Source organism: Podarcis tiliguerta (assembly GCF_965153285.1).
Source record: "Podarcis tiliguerta genome assembly, chromosome: 3".
Lineage (NCBI taxonomy): Eukaryota > Metazoa > Chordata > Lepidosauria > Squamata > Lacertidae > Podarcis > Podarcis tiliguerta.
In genome coordinates, this window is record NC_139536.1 from 26,561,117 (window position 1) to 26,580,800 (window position 19,684).

The window sequence follows — 19,684 nt, forward strand, 5'->3', positions numbered from 1 at the left end:
AAACCTTCTCAGAGACAGTCACTGTAAAAGCAGTAATACAGGGCTCTTATATTGTAGTTGTATTCAGACCTCTTAAGGGTTCAAGAGGGTAGAAGAGAAAGGTGACATTTTAAACTTTCCCCATCCCTAATATCACCCTTCTCTGTATTAGCATGAACCAGAGCATCTCACAGCTATGTAGTGATGTAGAGATGGATTCTGGGAACTGAGAAAGGGAGAAAATGAACTACTTTTCTTCCTCTTGAAACGCCCCTGTATAATGCAGGGAGGTGATTTACGTTTAACTTCATGGCACACATACAATATCCCCCTCCAGGATGTTTATTATATGTTTTGAGCAGGTGAGACCCTGTTTTCTCTCTCATACACACCTCACCTCTGATCTTCCATGCTCCAGCTGAAACCTCAGCGTTCTACATGTCCTGTTAGCTGACAGCGCCTTGTCAGCACATTCTGAGGGTTTAATTTACATTATGTTTTTCATTTACAAACCAGTGTACTTCTATGCACTTAACAAGTCCTCTGGGTATGTAGAAATGTGTGGCTCTCTTCCGCTTCCAAACTAATAAGCACTCACCCACCTGAGTTTGCTATTCATACATGACCAGAAGGACACGTAGAATCCTTTTCTCTAAAAGAAGTTCTCCTGTTTAGGGTCCCAGAGAGATATTTCACTGTCCCCAGTTATTCTTTTCCAATTGTTACTCTACGTTCCATGGCTACTAAGCCTGCTCAGTCCTTGCTTGTGAGAGGGTTGCCCCCTTAGGCTTTTAAAAATTATTTCTTTTTTACTTCTGCAAATCTCAGTGTTCCTGCAGATGTGCTGATAACCGCCTCTGGTTGTTTAATGGTCCCATTTTGGCTACAATCCGTCAGCATTCAAAATGCCAAGTTCATGGTTAGGAGTGCTGACGACGACATTAGTACTCAGCAGTAGGATGTAATTTACAATACTTGGACAATTCTTAAAGATTTTTATACAATACAATACAATACCCCATTTCTGCTCCTTTAATTGGAGTGTTTTGTTACTGCATAACTGAATCAAGCAATAGCTGTCAGCAAGTAAAGGCATAGCTGTTCAATGCACTGTGTTGTTTTTTAATTCTCTCTACTTTTAACCAAGTGATAATACTTCAGCTGAACAGTTAGAAAGACATGCTGACTTCGGCAGCACATATACTAGAACAGTTAGACAGAAATACAGAGTGAATGTGATAGGACCCAAAGGTTCAGTTGCTGCGAGTTATATTTTCCACTTATCAATGAAATGCAAAGAGGTTGTAGTGATTGCAGCATGGTAGATTCCCAGAATTATTGGTCCTTTAAGGTTCTCAGCATGTAAATTTCTGAAAGGTTATACCAAATATTAAGATTAGTGATTTGTGAAAGTATGTATAATGTAAGCATTGGCCCACATTTATGGGCCATTAATCCATCTTCTGATGTTTCTTCATCTGTTATCATTTTGAGACATGGATAGTCATTTGTAGGCAAATATATTGGTTTCACTGCAGGTGTATTTATTTTTACATGATAATGTGCATCTGTTGGTGATAGTGTGGCTATAAATTATTTTAATTAAAATGTCATTGGAGTTTTCTTGGGCGTTAGATAAGAAAATATTTTATTAGTATATAGATTGTATGAACAAATCATGTTTTACAAAAAGAGAAACACATTCAGGATATTTTCTGCTCAGGATATCTGCTCATTTGTACTTTCTGGGCACAATTCAAAGTGTTGGTGCTGAATTAAAGCCCTAAACAGCCTCTGCCCAGTATTCCTGAAGGAGAGTCTCCACCCCCATCATTCTGCCCAGACTGAGGTCCAGTGCCAAGGGCCTTCTGGCAGTTCCCTCACTGTGAGAAGTGAAGTTACAGGGAACCAGGCAGAGGGCCTTCTCAGTAGTGGCGCCCACCCTGTGGAACGCCCTCCCATCAGAAATAAACAACTATCGGACTTTTAGAAGACATCTGAAGGCAGCCCTGTTTAGGGAAGCTTTTAATACTGGATGAATCATTGTATTTTAATATTCTGCTGGAACCACCTAGAGAGGCTGGGGAAACCCAGCCAGATGGGCGGGGTATACATAATAAATTATTATTATTATTATTATTATTATTATTATTATTATTATTATTTCCCCAAAACAAAATGAAACCAATCATTTGTTATAGAAGACATATTGGGTCAGCAATCCTCTACATGCCTTCTATGTTCAATAGTGCTACCTGATCAAGAAGGTCTGGTATGAGGGAACTTCAGTATTTCCATCCATTTATTCCCAGGAAAACCTTGCATCCAGCTCGTAATGGCACAGTAATATGAAGATATTTTTCTAGCAGAGAAAAGCATAGTATAACTGCTAGGGAGAAAGGCTGTGAATCTGGGCCCTGATCTGACATATGGCTCAGGGGTGTTAAACTCTTGTGTTCCTGTCACTTTGTCTCAAGATACTAGGACAAATCTTCCTGTACTTCTGTTATAAAATTAATTGGAGTTCTTTAAGAAGACATCTGTTGTAAAGAGTTACAGTGGTATCTCAGATTACATACGCTTCAGGTTACATACGCTTCAGGTTACAGACTCCGCTAACCCAGAAATAGTTCTTCAGGTTAAGAACTTTGCTTCAGGATGAGAACAGAGATCGTGCTCCGGTGGTGCTTCAGCTAAAGTGGTGCTTCAGGTTAAGAACAGTTTCAGGTTAAGTACGGACCTCCGGAACGAATTAAGTACTTAACCCAAGGTACCACTGTATATGGTTACATGCCCCTGAATAGCATATATTAGTTTTAGGCTTTCTGGATACATCTGGTTGGCCATGTTAGGAAACAGGATACTGTGCCAAATAGGCCTTTGGTCTGGTATAGCAGCGCTCTCCTTATATTCTGATGATAATAATAATAATTTATTATTCGCACCCCACCCATCTGACTGGGTTGCCCCAGCCACTCTGGGCGACTTCCAGCATATATAAAGGAATAATAAAAGATTAAACCTTAAAAAGCTTCCCTATATAGGGCTGCCTTCTGATGTTTCCTAAATGTTATATAATTACTCATCTCCTTAACATCTGGTAGGAGGGCATTCCACAGGGTGGGCACCACTACCAAGAAGGCCCTGTGCCAGATTCCCTATGAGACATTCTTAGAGGCTATTTGGATACTATTTCATTCTCATCATTAAGAAGAAACACTGGGCATATCTGGTGCCCTTAATCCATTGTTGTTGTTTAGTCGTGTCCGACTCTTCATGACCCCATGGACCAGAGCACGCCAAGCACTCCTGTCTTAATTCATTAGCGGAAGGATTTATACTTGTGCAATGGAATGCTGTCTCCCCAAATCTGCTCCAGAGGATGGGGGGGGACCCAGAACAGATTGGGGGGCAAAGAGGGAGGAGATGTGGAAAAGTTATGTTGTGCAAGTGTAAATCATTGTGCTGATGGAACTACTTTGGATACAATCCACTTTTAGGCTATTCTACTCCTTTTGCAGGGACGCGGGTGGCGCTGTGGGTTAAAGCCTCAGCGCCTAGGGCTTGCTGATCGAAAGGTCGCGGTTCGAATCCCCGCGGCGGGGTGCGCCCCCGTTGTTCGGTCCCAGCGCCTGCCAACCTAGCAGTTCGAAAGCACCCCCGGGGGCAAGTAGATAAATAGGGACCGCTTACTAGCGGGAAGGTAAACAGCGTTTCCGTGTGCGGCTCTGGCTCGCCAGAGCAGCGATGTCACGCTGGCCACGTGACCCGGAAGTGTCTTCGGACAGCGCTGGCCCCCGGCCTCTTTGAGTGAGTTGGGCGCACAACCCTAGAGTCTGTCAAGACTGGCCTGTACGGGCAGGGGTACCTTTACCTTTACCTTACTCCTTTTGCACCACTTACCTGCTTTCAGTTCTAGATTGCTCTTTCTGTCTTAATTCCTTAACCTGGCCTCTGATAATCTGGCAATGCCCCCTATCAGGTTTTTACTCTCAAATCTGTGTCATCATGCTTTGAGAGTATCTTGTTACTTGTATCCTGGAAGGGAAATTGATCAAGATTTCAGCTGGTCGCATGGTGTCCACATGCCCCACCTCATGAGTAGTCAGCTATACTAAGGCAGAAAGAAAAGAGAGACAAGTGAGTCACATAAACTAGATTGTGTGCATGTGTTTGCATTAAGTTAAATATTTTGCCCTTTAAATGCTATTTTGTATACTACTGAATAACAGTGCTGAATAACATATGCTGGGGACAAACAACAAGGAGAGGGTGTTGCTTTCATGAATGGCTTGATGTGGAGTTCCTGGAAGCATCTGTTTGGCCAGTGTTTAGGAAAGGATTCCGAAGTAGATGGATATAAGAAAGAACTTGAGCAAAACCCTGTTGGATACCTACTCTACTCTAGCATTGTGTTTCAACAGTGGCCAAGCAGATGCTTCTGGGAAACCCTCTCTCATTGTTTACCTCCCAGCAACTGGCATTCAGAGGCACATTTCCATTTATTCCATTAGCCTGCAGGCTAATACCCATCAACAGACCTGTCCCGCAGAACTGTATTCAATTCTATAAATTAATTATGTATTCATCCAGCTTAAATATGCTGCCAACCCACTTCATTGGGTAGTGCATGAGTTCTAATATATTTTTTAACATATTTTTTAATAAAGCTCTAACATAATACTCACAAGCTGTCTTTTTCCCAAAAGTGACACTTTGGCATAGAAAAAAAATATCCCACCACCTCTCTCTCTCATCTGATCCAACTGGATTCTTGCACTCTTAAATTATTGCCCCTTTCCTTTAAGGGTCCTATGTTGTAGTACAGCTATTTTTCCTTCTATGGTCATTGTTGAATAAGACATAGCATGGCATTAATTGTTGCTGGACCAAAAGTTACACTTAACATGGGCAGGCTGCTTGGAATGGGGTGCCATGTTGAGTGCTTTCTGCCAGAGGTTCCTTGCTCCTGGCATAGAAACTCACAGTGTGATAGTAGTGATCCATGTGATAAGTAGTTCTTACTGTTGTTGTAAACATTTATTTCTATAGCACCATCAGCGTACATGGCTACATACACAATTTAAACAAGAAATTCTACCCCAAAGGGCATACAGTCTAAAAACTGTGCTGTCCAGAATGGAGATAAATGTAAACCAGCCACTGTGTTGATTAATATCCTTAGTCAGTTAAATGTGTGCTCTGACCCTTAAAAAGGAAAGAATGTGTTTAGGTACATTAAGTGCTTCAATTACAGTACTTTTCTTTTGTCTACTCAGTGCACTACTACTTGAGAAGGGACTATAACACAAAACTGTGCCAAACCTAGTTTGTTCAGCAACTGTTACAAATGTGTTTTCACATCATTATCTTTCTCACTTTTGCAGTCTAAACAAGTGCATTCACTGTTTCTACAGAAATGAAAAGCATATTGTGCTTTAGTTCATGTTTCCTTGACTAAAGCAAGATACTGTTACATAATGGCTTTCATGTGGACTCCCTCCCCTTTTTATTCCGATTATATGAAGTCAAGTTACCACAGCAAACTTTCTGCTGTAAATCATATATATCTATTTCCTCTTGAAATGCCTAGACCCATTTGGCACTCCTTTAATCCAGAACACTAGCACTTGCAATAAATGAACCCATTCATCACAATGGTTTTGGAACTATTGTTGGCAGTAAGTACAGAGTAAATTATATGATTTTTTTGTGTGTGTTGCCGGGAAGCTCTAATGCATTGCATTAACATGCTACCTTGGAGGATTTTTTTTTTTTAAAGAAGGAAATTACATAAAAGTATTTTGATTTATTTTGTTGGAGCATTTGTATTCTTTTGTAGGCAGAAGCTTTTCTGCCTTGCAAGTTCCCAGACAGCACATAAAACAAGCTCTTTTTATATATATTTCCTTTGTGCCCTGCCAATATAGGATTCTTTGTTGCAATTGTGTTTGGCAGTCACTGAAGAATTTACTTTCGCTTTTGGTGAAAGGGGAGTCGATTCTTTATCCTGCAATACTATTAAATATTGCTGGTCCCAAGTCCAAATAGCTTGCAAACATCATCATAGTCTTTAATGAGAGCAGCCCGGTGTTCTTTAGTTTCTTGTAGCTAGAAGCAAAAGGTGACTTGGATGACTGTAGAGAAGGAAGAAAACAAGACAGGGAGCTTGGCAACAGTGTGTAGCAGTAAAGTTGCTGAGAACAATCATGTTGGAAGTGCAACAGCTGAGATCATTCCATGTGTGACTTAAGGGTTAAATTCTGCTCTCAAGAAGTCAGTTAACCAAGAAGGGATGGTGGAGCAGCCAAGCAAAGTGGTGCAATTTTTGCTAAGGAAGCACACGACTGGATTGGCTGTGTCGTTCTGAGATTATTTTCCTTTGCTGTAAAGCTATTGGAGGGCTCAGCACTGCCAGAAGAGGAGTTCATTCTTGGGTACTCCTGGACCCAGCTTTGCTACTTAGGAAACTAGTGGTGACCATTGTCTATGTGGAGAAGGGCTTTTAACTGTTAGGCCAGCTCTGTTTCCTTCTGAAAATCAAGCATCTTGCCACTCTCATCTATGTCTTTGAATAAAAGCAAGAAATTTCACACAGAGAGACAGATAGCGATCCTGAAGCAGCTGTGGCCAGACATATGCAGTGGACTCTTTTCCCTATGTAGGGACAAGCAAATGTTTGGTAGGATTTTAAGCACCATTAAATTTCTGTGGAAGAATGAACTCTTGCCTATGGAAATCACTGAGAGATAAAAGGCTAAGGTTTGGCTGGGAAGTCGGGAATCATGTAGAAACACAAGAGGACACCTGTTGTTTATCTTCATGATTCATTGCTCTGGCATGGTCTCCTTTCAGTCAACCTCTACACGGCACATATAATTCTATTAAGTCTTCATATCCACTGTGACTGGACTGTTCAATCACTCCTAAAGGAGAAATGCACCTCAATTATCCGGTCCTCAGAGGAAGCTGCCTGTCACAAATTTTTAGCTTTAGCTTTCTTGCTTCCAATCATGGCATAGGCTCCTCTGAGGATGGGTAATATTTACACCTTGTAAAAGTAAACCACCCTAGGTGTAACAATGAATTGTGCTTTCCATCTTAAAACAGAAAAAGTGTGCCTTGCTTATCAGAAGTCTGAGAAACATTAATAGAACCTTCCTTACGTTCACAAGTACAGAAGAGAGAGGCAAATGGATATATAATAAAGCATTTATTGCTTGTAAGACTGTTTGTTACTAAACAAGACGAATGTAGTCCATATGTTATGGCAGCCTCGTGGCTCTAGCATTCATCTTTAGCATTACTCCGTCTCATGTTCTTTATTATACTATTCAATTACTCAAGCACCGATTTGCTCTTTTGATATGGTGGCCCATTGGTTTGTTTCAATAGTAGTTAATTTCCCTGGGCAATCAAGGGCTGTACAACACACATTGATCACTCAATCGCCTATCAAAAATATGCTAAGATCAAGAAGCTTAATTAGCTGGAATGAGATTTCTGATGAAGCTCAATTTCAGAGGCAGTGGAGTGCCTCATTTCACTTAATATGCAGTTTCCAAATCATGTAGGCCTCCATTTTGTAATCCTGTAAAGTAAGTAGCATGGAGATTGGACTTCATTCATTATTATCATTAACAAGGATGATATTACCTTAAGTCAGACGTAGGGGAACTTTGTCTGTTTGAGGGCCACGTTCCCTTGTGGAGAATCTTTTTTAGGTGTTGGGACCATAAAGTAGGTAGAGCAACACATGCAAAATTTGCCCTTATGCAGTAGGCTACTTTCTGCAGACACTCCTTATTCTCTAGCTAAGTGTTATCAGAGTTCACGGACACAATCCAGCCAAGGAGGTCACCAAGCAGGGTTTGGCTTTTTTGCAACTCTGGGTTCTGGGGCAGGCAGAGGGGTTGAATATGTGTGTGTGTGTGTTTATATATTATATACAGTATATTAATTCCTGAATATGACTATTCAAAGGTTCTTATATATAGAAAGAAATAGAAACTTGCCAAACCTAAGACATACTCTGTCTTTTGGTATTTAGTAATAGTGTGTATTGTGTAGCTGGAACATTAAAACTTATGCTCTTTGATGAAGGATATTGAGCATTTAGGCATATATTAACTTCTGCTCTTTGATGTCTGTTTCATATGTGAGATCAGCCACCAACACTTTATTAATCTCATGAACAAGTTTGAAGGGAAATAACCCAAATGTCTTTTTTTTAAAAATATCTTTTTAAAAAATAATGAGAACAATGTTTTCAAACATTTTACATTTTACTGCTAGAGAAATGCAATGCTATATGCTTTAAAATTCTTATAGCACCACTCCCACACTTAAGTTTATCCATTTTGATATCATTAGTAGTTTAGCCCTGAGAACTTTGTCATTGATTTCAATGAGAGGTGAATTGCACATGAGAGTGAGCACATCTAAAATGCCAAAAAATGCTTTGTGTTAAGAAGGGATAGTAGTGGTGAATTTTCAGTAATTCTGCATGTGATATGCTGTAGGCTATTGTATTTTTTATTCAATGAATTTATACATAGCCTTTACATTTTTTAAAAATTGTAACTTCTTTAATGCCCCCGGGTGATAGCCAACCATGTATGAATGACATTTGATATCACCCAACTTCATTAAAATACAATACAATTATAATACAATACATTACAATTATTAAATACAATAAAATGCAATACAATACAATTACCAGTTACAATCTCACTAAACCAACAGAACACAGCACAGATCAATGGAACAACAATGAATATCTCAAAAGCAGCACTGAAATTCATAGCATCAAATAGTTTTAACCTGTCACCTAAAACAATTCAGAATGGGTGCCAGACAAATATCACTTGGAAAGGTATTTTGCTACTAGGGTACAGAAAACTCTCTCCAGTTGTCACATGTCTGACTTCTGAAGTTTGGACTCAAGACAAAAGGTATCAAAAGAAGATATTGGTTATTGGACAGATTCATATGGGAGCAGATAATCCTTAGTTACCTAGTTCCCATGTTGACAGGAACACACAAAAGCAAACTGAGTAAGACATTGATGCTCAAGCAAGTCGTCACTGGAAAAACAGTTTATTCTTCTTCCCCTCCAGATTTATCAAAGAGCTTTTCTGGGGGTCTGTTCAGGGCTGTTGTTGTTGTTGTTAGAGTTTGTGTGTGGCCACCTATGCTGAGGTTGCAAAATGCAGTTCACCTGCATGGTGAACCAGTGAACTGCATATTGCAGCCATTGCATATGCCATTTAGTAATTTATTTCTGGTACTCCACCCCTCTGACTGGGTTGCCCCAGCCACTTTGGGCAGCTTCCAACAGAGTGGAAAAGAACACGACACAATATCAAACATTAACAGCTTCCTGAAACAGGGCTGCCTTCACATGTCTCCCAAAATTCACATAATTGTTTATCTCTTTGGCATCTGGCCCGAGGGGAATCCAAAGGGTGGGTACAACTACCTGCTGAGTTGGAGCTCCAGGAGCTCCTGGTAACATGGCCCCCTTAGATAGGAAATAGCCTCCTTTAGGGCAGCAGATTATGGACTACAGTACAGAAGAAGAGCCCCCCAATCATTGTGAATTTGGCACTAGTAGACCAGATCATCTGAGTTATCTGAAGAGCCAACCTTTCAATTGCCCAAGACTCCATATTCATTTATTCTCTCTTGACTGAGACAACAATAGACTCTCCAGGAGATGACAGAATTCCAGAGGTGTACTAGATTAAAGGCCAGCTGTGGGTTAAACCACAGAGCCTAGGGCTTGCCGATCAGAAAGTTGGCGGTTCAAATCCCTGCAACGGGGTGACCTCCCATTGCTCGGTCCCTGCTCCTGCCAACCTAGCAGTTTGAAAACAGAAAGTGCAAGTAGATAAATAGGTACTGGTCCAGTGGGAAGGTGAACGGCGTTTCCGAGCTCCTGGAGCTCCAACTCAGTAGGTTCGCCACATGACCCAGAAGCTGTATGCCGGCTCCCTCGGCCATTAAAGCAAGATGACCACCGCAACCCCAGAGTCATCCGCGACTGGACCTAATGGTCAGGGGTCCCTTTACCTTTATCTTTAAGGGAATGGTATTTTGACATACCACAGGCCTATCTATGTTCTTCTCCAGAGATTTACAGAACAGGGTGGCGGTTTCCCCCCCTAATAAGGAGCTGTCCATAGTACTGAAGTTCATGTATCTGGTCAACTTCCTGCCTTACTGCTTCTTTTCCTTGTCATACTTCACCTTTGGTCCAGGTATCTTGTTTCAAGTCACTGCTGATTGCTGCTTCCAGGTGACGTCTATCTCTGCCCAGTCCCTGAGGACTGTGATCAGCAGGAGTGGCTGTTTGTGTACCCCAAATAACCAGGCAACTAGGGTTGATTTGGGGTGGCTTTTCAGGTTATGAAGTCAGATTGTGCCATTAACAAGGCATATTGAGATGGAGCAGAGACTACCTAATCTTCTCAGTTGCCTCCTTTTTTCATAAGCTTAAATGCAGTCATTTCCCACTACCTTTAATTTTTTTGTGAATCGGAAACCAAGCTGACAGAGCTCAAGAGCGAAGGGGATGGAGAGGTTTGCATACCTTTCATTCTGGTGGGCTGGTGCCACTTTTAATCACAGTGCATTCCAATCACCATGATTTAGGGAAGAGATGCTGAAGTAAGCATGTGAGTCATCATTCTGCTGCAAGTTTTGGGTGTGAGTGTAGGGTAAGCATTGGAGTTAGATTATTGGGGCGGCCTGCTTCTTCTCCTTTCCTTTCAAACTTGAAGGATTATTCTCCAAATAACAACAGAAAGAAAGTGAAAATGTGTGGAAGTTTTGGAATTATGGAGTCTGAATCAGCCAGGAAACTGGATGGTTTATTCGTGTATTGAACAAAACTCACAGCCTTTTGTTCATGGTAACCTCATCAGAGTAACAAGAGGGTTCTTGATGGAACATTAGTGTTCAGGGACCTACTTGACCATCAGTAAAGCAGTAGATGGTTAGCTTGTGTGTTTGAAATTTATTCCCATCCCTCATAATCACCCAGATGGATTTTAAAAGAAACACAGGTTCCTTTATTTGCTTTCTGAACCATTAGGCCCTATTGAAGTCATAATTTTATGCTTTTGTCTACAACCAAAAGAGCTGGAAACTTTTAAAAAGACCTTGGAGTGTCCTGCTATTTTCAGTTTTTTCAGAAATTCATCTCGCTGGCAGTCTTCAAAGACAAGTGAACTAAAAGTGGAACAGCTTTCCTAGCCAAACAATAAATTGGCACAAGTACCCCAGCAATCACCCTGCTTTCTAGTGATTCCATCTGAGCCCATCTGTTTTCAGAAACAGAGGCAAACTTAGCAGCTCCTGAGATGTTGAAAAAAAAGATTTTTGAAAGGAAAGACAAAACATTCTGTACTCTAGTCTTCTGCATGGATAATGTGACACTTAAATTATTCTTTCTAGTTAGACTGCTGTATCCTCAGGAGGTTAATGGGAAGTTTTATTTTTAAATAACTGACAACTACATCAGCAAAAATGATTTCAGAGCTTCAGACAATGCATTAGTCATAATTGTTAGAAATTATAAAAGAGGGAGTTCAGTACACTGAAAGCATCTCAAACTTCACATTGAAAATCATATGCATTTTGTAACAAGGATGTCTTCAGCCTATGAGTTACTTCATCCAGTTGTTCATTTAGGACAGTTTTGTTAGGCACACATGGCTGTGTGACTAGGCCATGCCCACCGGCCACTCAAGTAATGACATAGGACATCAAGCCCAGGAGAGACAACTGCAAAGGAACAGCCAGGCACCTCCTGATTATTCCTTTTCAGATGTGGCTTGCATTCAGCATTTAGCGCCAATACAAGCCATACTGCTTGTAACAGACATCAGATCTGCTATGGATTGGAAGGTTTAGCTACTTTTGGATCTGGCTCTCTGCCTGAAAGTGGTCTCCCACCTCCCTTACAGACTGGACAGGACACAAGGGAGACAATTCCATATGGACAGTAAAGAACATTCTGCTCTTAGATCTTAGAAGGTTAAATCACTTGAAGCATGCCTTGTACTTACATTTGCCCCTGTTATTTACATTTGAAGCCACTTGTACATTATAAACTCTCTAGGCAGCTACTATTGTATAGAATGGCTAATATGCTTTCAGAAAGTTCTTCTCACATGCATTTATTTAAATATATATTTGAACTTCAATCATTCATCCCAGTTTTTAGAGAGTAGCAACATGTATGTAAAGAAAATATTTTCCAGAATAAAGTGTGCGTGTGAATTCTGTATCATTAATAAACCAAAAGAGGCTCAATGAAAGAAGTTAGAATGCCCTTGCTGTTGTATGATACGCATGTACAAATGTTTGGGTCTTCAGTACAAAATCCCAAACAACTGGCATTTCAATCACTTAGCATCAGCTACAGACTGACTTCTACGCTACAAATTAAGGTAAAATTGAGTGTACTATGAGAAAATGTCATACCTCAGGGGGGGAAAGGAAGCTGAACTCTCACCAAAACATTGTTATAAAGAGGAGGAGGAATTTAATTACAAGAGCTTGTTGCTTATGAGCTCTGGCAGTCTGAAAATTGTGCAGCCCTCTATCAGTAACCTTTTGAGCTTATGTCTTTAGCAATACATGGGGAAGCCACTTGTATTTTGAAAAGGTAACATTTTCTTTGAGTGCATTTGAGGGCACAGAAGAATTAAAGTCCAGAGCAATAGTCTTGCTCATTGTTACTTCCAGCAACTGTGATGCCAACTTTCTCCAATCAGATGCAATAGAGAAGGATGATACCACTATATATACAAGTAACCCAAGAATCAAAAGGAAATGGGAGTGCCTTAATAGTGTGCTGCACTAAATCCCTATCACCTTTTTATTCTGTGAGTTACTTCTGCCCAAAGGCACCACCAAAAACACCTGAACTCCATTTTATTACAAAAATTACTATTAAAACTTACAGAAGGTAATCAAGAAACAGGCCTCAGAGGCACCTTATGACTAAGAACTCAAGATCTGGACCAAGTTACCTGAGAGACCACCTTCCCCTTTATAGACCTTAGATCACCTAGGGAAATTGTGCTTTTGGTACCACACCCTACAGAATTTCCATGTTGAAAGAAGACATGGACAAACCGTTTGCAAGGGTGAAGCCTATACACTTTGCTTTGCATGTTATTGCAATGTGATGAGGAGTGCCAGTGCTTTTGGAGTTTTTCAGAGACCCATTGAGTGCAAAGCCATCCATACAAATGGTGTGAATATAGATTGTTGAACATGCCCCCTCCTCCAATTGTACAGTAATTTGGGGAGATGTAACTTTCTGTCATCTCCTGGATTGTGTGACCAAGCAGTCTGCAGAGTTTGTGAATAGTTCCTGCTGCATAGCCAACTGGTTCTTTAGCAACAACAAAATAAGGGGTCAGTTCAGGATGTTCAGTTCAAGATCTGGCCTGAACTCAGGTATGGGATGGTGACAGAGAAGAAAGGTGGTATCCAAAACAAAGCAAGTCTAATAACATCTCATTCTAAATCCAGGAGGCTTTGCACATTGTCTTGAAATATAGCAGTCCAGATTGTCAGTGACATTTTCACATTCCATTATAACAGCATAAGTGGTGGTACTGGGGGAACCCTGAAGGAATAGTTCCGAAATTGGCAAGTATGACTCCATGTCACTAAATTCAAGCTGCATTAAGTGCAGATACTGGCCTCATTAATTTCAAAGGGACTTAATGTCTTTTTAATCTTCTCTAGAGTGTGGCTTTTGACTTCTGTTTGCTTTTATTAGCAACTTTAGTTGTGAAAATGCCTGGCCCCTTTTAAATCAGGAACCATCACAGAAGGAATTTTGTAAATGGAAGGTACATGTTCTCAATTTGCCATCGAGGGGAGACCTGAAAAAGAAACAGTATGACTGCTGATTAATTTTTCATATGATCCTGGATGCTATACAGAATAGAAAATAGGATTTAAAAACACACTGGCATGGATCCAGAGATGTTTTGCAGGAGCGGAAAGGCTCTTTGCTTGCACAAGGCAGCCCTGCTGACTTTCCTCAGCCTACTGAGTTCTTCCTAAACATTAGGAAGAACTTCCTGACAGTAAGAGCTGTTCGACAGTGGAATTTGCTGCCAAGGAGTGTGGTGGAGTCTCCTTCTTTGGAGGTCTTTAAGCAGAGGCTTGACAACCATATGTCAGGAGTGCTCTGATTGTGTTTCCTGCTTGGCAGGGGGTTGGACTCGATGGCCCTTGTGGTCTCTTCCAACTCTATGATTCTACTGCAACCCTTCCATGCCCCATCACACACCATTCCAGAGGGTCCCTTGGCAATGTGTGAGTGGCCACCCTACTCAATGGTAGAGCCAATACCAGCTGGTGAGGCTGGGTGGGTGCAGCTACATTGCCTTCCTGACTTCCCAATGGTGCACATTGCTGCTACTTACCAAGATGGGGAAGGGCAAGACAGTGGGGAACTTGGTGTGGTGCAGCTGCAACCATGGAGCCAATCCAGTGCTTTCCCCTGCTGTGCCCACATCACGCGGAGCTCCCCCACTGGCTTGTCCTTCCTCCTTTTCTTCTTGTTAACTGGTAGCATTGTGCAGCATTGAGAAGCTGGGTCTTCAACGCAGCCCAATTCACACCACCTCGCGGGCCACTACTGCAAAGCGCCTTTGGCAAGCTATCTCCACAATAAATTTATTGTAGTTTATCAAAATCTGTAACCCTGGTTCTTTCTATTTAAGGTCAGACAATGCAACTTTGAATAGTGAATGCTTCATAATTCACATTGTTTTATTTTTTTATATACTTTGGCGAAAGATACGTTCTTGCTAATCTCCATTTCAGCCAATGACTGAAAATTCAACAATTAGGTTAATTTATTTAAGTGCAGTAATTACTATAAAGAGATTCACTTTGAAGTGATTAAAGCAGCAGTCTGACACCTCCTTTCTAAACTTAATGAATCATGAAAATAAATCAAATGGGTTTTACGTAAAAATGCCCATGCGTTATCTGCTCCCAACTTTAATGGAGTGACCGTAAAAATCAGTATCTTATTATGAACCAACGCACATTGGATACACGAGTGGCTTCATCAAGAATGTTACTGTGTGCCTTTGTCTACACTTGCATGTGCACGCACAAGTATTCATGTACCCAAACAAAACATGTATTTTCAGGTCTTGAGCTCAGAGTTGCTGCATGCCACAGAACCAAGGAAACTTAAAATAGCACTAGTTATCAGGGAATTAGCAAGCAGATAAGAGACAAGTGTTAGAAGAAAAGAATTAGCAAGTTTATTGCAAAAACAGAAAGAGAGAGTGATTGATATGTATGGTGTTAAGAAATAAAAGAATGCAATCATCTGGTACTGGCAACTTTTACTGAAATGCACCCTATATGGATTACTGCATTGAGGCGTCTCTTGTGCTTGGTCTAGGAACTGCAACTAGTGCATTATGCTGCAGCACAATTGCTGACAGGCATGAGACCCTGTCAGCATATTACACCTCTGCTCCTTTTGCCTGCACCGGCTGCCAATTTGTTACCAGGCCTGATTCAAAGAGTTGCCATCCGTATATAAGGCCCTTAGGAAAAACCTAGGAAGCTACCTTATACCTTAGATCTAAGAGTTGATTGTTGATCCTTTGGCTGTTAAACCTTTGACTGTTTCAGCCAGTTTTAATCTACTGATGGCTTTGATTTGTTGGTAGTGATTGATTGCTGTCATATTGTTGTTGTTTTACTTTAAATATATTGCATGTTCCTTTCAATTACATTTGGGAAAAAAGCAGAATATAAATAAATATATAAAATAATAATATTTCAAATAATAAATGCAAAAAACATCAGCGCAAGTGGCTAGCTGCAACACCAAGATCGTGTGTGTGTGTGTGTGTGTGTGTGTGTATGTATCCCCACCCACCCACATATATCAGCCTAAAATTGTACAAAAGAGAAATATTAGCTCACATTACTTTTAGGAATGAGTTTCCACACTTATCATTATGCCTGCACCCTGGGATATACATATATGCATGATTTGAAAGTGTTAGTGATCACTTCATTCTACCACTCTTGCAAGTTTCACGTAGTAATCTTATTACTGCAGTGGAGGGAGAGACTGGCCATCATTCTGCTGACTTGACTAAAACTGTCACTTGCATTAATCCTCAGTTTGAACGTGCACTAAAAACAGAACAGCGACAGCTGAAATTTTTCTTTTAAAAGCCCTTTCCATCTAAATTTAGAAACGCCTGTGTCGAGTCTCACAGGGATCATTACACATACTGCCAGGGTGTCCATAAATAACCACGGCAGCTCCCCTGGTAACAACACATAACACACGCTCTGGATTGCTGGGAATTCAGTGCTCCCTGTGCAGCTGCGATCCTCTCAGCTGTCGAGGCTTAATTTTTAAAGGCAATTTCACCTCACTGGCCTAGATAAAATTATAAAAAGAGCTGTGAAATGTTTTAGCTGTGGAGGTTTTTTAGCTGTTGCTGTGTGTCCTTTTTATTATATTAGGAAGATGGCAGCTAAATTCTTCCACTGAAACAAAATAATGCGAAATCTGGGCATCAATCAAAGGGAGTATTTGTGGGCACAGAGGAGGTGTGCCAATGGGCAGCTGCTCTTTGTTAGCCTATGGTCAACTTTTGTTCCTATGGAGATTTAATAGATGCATGGATTTTTATAGTGCAAAGTGACATTATCTTTCTCCCCTCTCTCTCTTTCCCAATCTTTCTCTCTTCCTATCTCTCCCCCTCCCCCCCCCTTCTTCCCTATGTTCTCTAGGTGGGAGAGTTCAGAGCTCATGCAGCTGAATGGACAGCCAATGTCACGGCAGAGTTCAAAGAAACACGTAGACGCCTGAGTGTGGAGATTTACGACAAGTTCCAGCGGGCTACCTCCATCAAAAGGAAGCTCTCTGCAGAAATGGCAGTGAACCACAGCCAAGACCTGACTCCTTGCAAGAGAACCTTGTCTGTCAACCACCTCACCAGCGAGAAAGACCTCTTGCCTGCCATCACAAAGACGGACAGCATTTATATGAATGGCTTGACTCCTCACTGTGCAGCAGAAGAGATTGCTGTCATTGAAAACATTAAGTAGCACTGACTTTGAATCCTGATCTTTTAATAAGAAGAAGCCTACGGTTTAGACTTGTAGTTCCTGATATTTCCCCCCCTTGTCCATAACTGATGCTAATAGCATTATTTTTATCATGTGCATGAATTCCAACAGAAATCCACCCACAATAAGGATTCAGAGTCACCATCGTATCTCTTGAAAGACACAAAATGAATGGCACTTCTGTCATTGACAAATGCTGGAACAAGCAATGTTTGATGCCTTTTTTGTGCCCAGACTGTTTCTTCATCTCTCCTAATGTGCCATAAGGCGTTAAGAATGAATACTGCTGGTTTAGGTTAACAATGTAGCTTTGAGGGATCAGTCCTTAAACTTTTCAGGGTCTACCTTACCAAGCCTAGGAACGGACCATGTACGGACTACAATCTATATGTAAATGGCAAGAAAATCTTATGCAGCCTTTTACCTAAGAAATTTTTGTCAGTGCCTTATCTTTTAAAGAAACAGAACCTCTATAACTCTCATAATGGTTTTTTGTTCGTTCGTTCGTTTGTTGGTTGGTTCTTGCATGAGTAACATTATCTCATTTTGATATTTCATCTAGACCATAACAATCATGTTTTAAGGGTGTCTAAAGCTGAGGATACCAGCATTAAGAAACTGATGCCAAATCCAAAAACATCAAAGCACCGCTTCTAAGTCTAGCTTTAAAGGCACTGCAATTACCAGGGTTGCAAAAGGTGTCTCCCTGCAAGTAGGTTTCTTTTCTTTTCTTTTTATTACTCAGGTGCAGAGTATGTACACTCAACAGACCTGTAGAATTCATGGATCCATTTCAGGTCTCGTTACTTAAGCCGTAGTTGGCAGTTCAGTCCCATGCATCATATACCAAAAATCTTCAGTTTTGTATTCTTAACCGATTTGATAGCTAAGATTAACTTGGTGCAATCAAAAGACTCATTTTACAGAGAAACAACATGAAACAATCCTGAATTATCAGCATTTCTATGAAACACCATGCTGCTGGCAGATAAGGATTTGAAATTTTCATTGTTTTAGCCACGTCATGCCATACGCTATTTTAGCACAGGGATCCCGCCTGCTGATTGCTTTCCTGAATGTTACATCGTACGCTTTTGCCCATTCTGGAGCTGGGATTAAAAGTGGGAATGCAGCTGAAACTGGCATCACTGTGACTTTCTACATCGAGAATATAGACGGTATCTGAACACAAATGCAGGCGTGAAAAACAGTTGACCAATAGCACAATCTGAATATAATTGAATATTTGGGTAGAATAGGCTGATACACAGATCTGAAACCAATCCTTGGGATTTCTTTAATTGTTTTAAAGAAGAAGAAAAACATTAATTTTATAGCCTCTTGTGTCTTTTGTTTCTAAGTGTGTGCAAGATTCAGAAGGAATGCAGGATTTTTAAATAACGGAATGGATTGTCTTTTATTTTCCTTCACCGTTTTATTCTATTTCATCCTGGCTGTATATAAAACAAATATAATACCCCTTAAGAGATTAATAGGCAGCCTGATCCTCAAAGCATAACTATGATGCAAACTTCGTTGAAATCAGAGGCTTGCATCTGTAGAGCTGTTTGAGGCCTGCATCCTTGGCTCTGATTATCTAAAGCCAAATGGGACTTCAATTGGACACAATTCAAGTAACAAATCCATTCTGTCTGATTATTGAATAGCATTATGAACTATGAATGTTAAATGTACGGATGCTTCATCTTCTTTTCTGACAAATCTAAGTTATCAATGTAAATAGCAATCAATGAAGAGTTACTGAGAGTGTACATCTCAAATCAGCAAAGTTCCATTAACTATGACCAGGCCAGGCTCATCAAAGGAAAGGCCCCTCCCCACCATTTCTCCCAGCACAGTGTTCTGAATGTTGACATGGTAAGAAAGGTTCTCTTGCCATGCATAAACTGTGAATTGTAATGAAAATGAAAATAATAAAGTTTTTAATTAAAACATGCCTTACAGAGTTTCCTGTTTGTCACTATTAAAACCCTGAGAAATCGGTTGTAAAAGTAGCACAGCGGATTAGGATAGCTTTGCACCAAGTTACAGCCTTAATTTTAGCAAACAAAACTAATTATTTTGGCAGATATAAAATGATAGGTCCTCTTAGCACCAGGTTATTTCTTCAATGAAAAAAATGCACTTGCTGCTATTGCCTTATGTTTGTCTTAAACACATTGGCTATGATATACAGTGGTACCTCGGGTTAAGTACTTAATTTGTTCCGGAGGTCCGTACTTAACCTGAAACTGTTCTTAACCTGAAGCACCACTTTAGCTAATGGGGCCTCCTGCTGCTGCCGCACCGCCGGAGCACAATTTCTGTTCTCATCCTGAAGCAAAGTTCTTAGCCTGAAGCACTATTGCTGGGTCAGCGGAGTCTGTAACCTGAAGCATATGTAACCTGAAGCGTATGTAACCCGAGATACCACTGTAGTGAGTCCCCTTCAGCTATGCTGAAGAGATTGGGTGCATACAGTTGTGCTTTATTTTCCTGTTGCTACATATCAGGACCAGCTTTGAATTGGTTTTGCAAGCTATTTTTC

General features: G+C 40.6%; 1 protein-coding gene across 5 annotated transcripts in view; it reads left to right on the forward strand.

Moving 5' to 3' along the window:
• The window catches only part of KCNK2 (potassium two pore domain channel subfamily K member 2), a 125,565-nt gene extending 106,472 nt beyond the window's left edge, over positions 1-19,093 (forward strand). For all 5 annotated transcript variants that reach the window (XM_083433358.1, XM_083433359.1, XM_083433362.1 and 2 more), the window contains exon 7: positions 16,798-19,093. In XM_083433358.1, the coding sequence (XP_083289484.1) occupies positions 16,798-17,115 (318 nt within the window). In that variant the 3' untranslated portion in view covers positions 17,116-19,093. The remainder of the gene's footprint in view (positions 1-16,797) is intronic.
• The last annotated feature ends 591 nt before the right edge of the window (positions 19,094-19,684 follow it).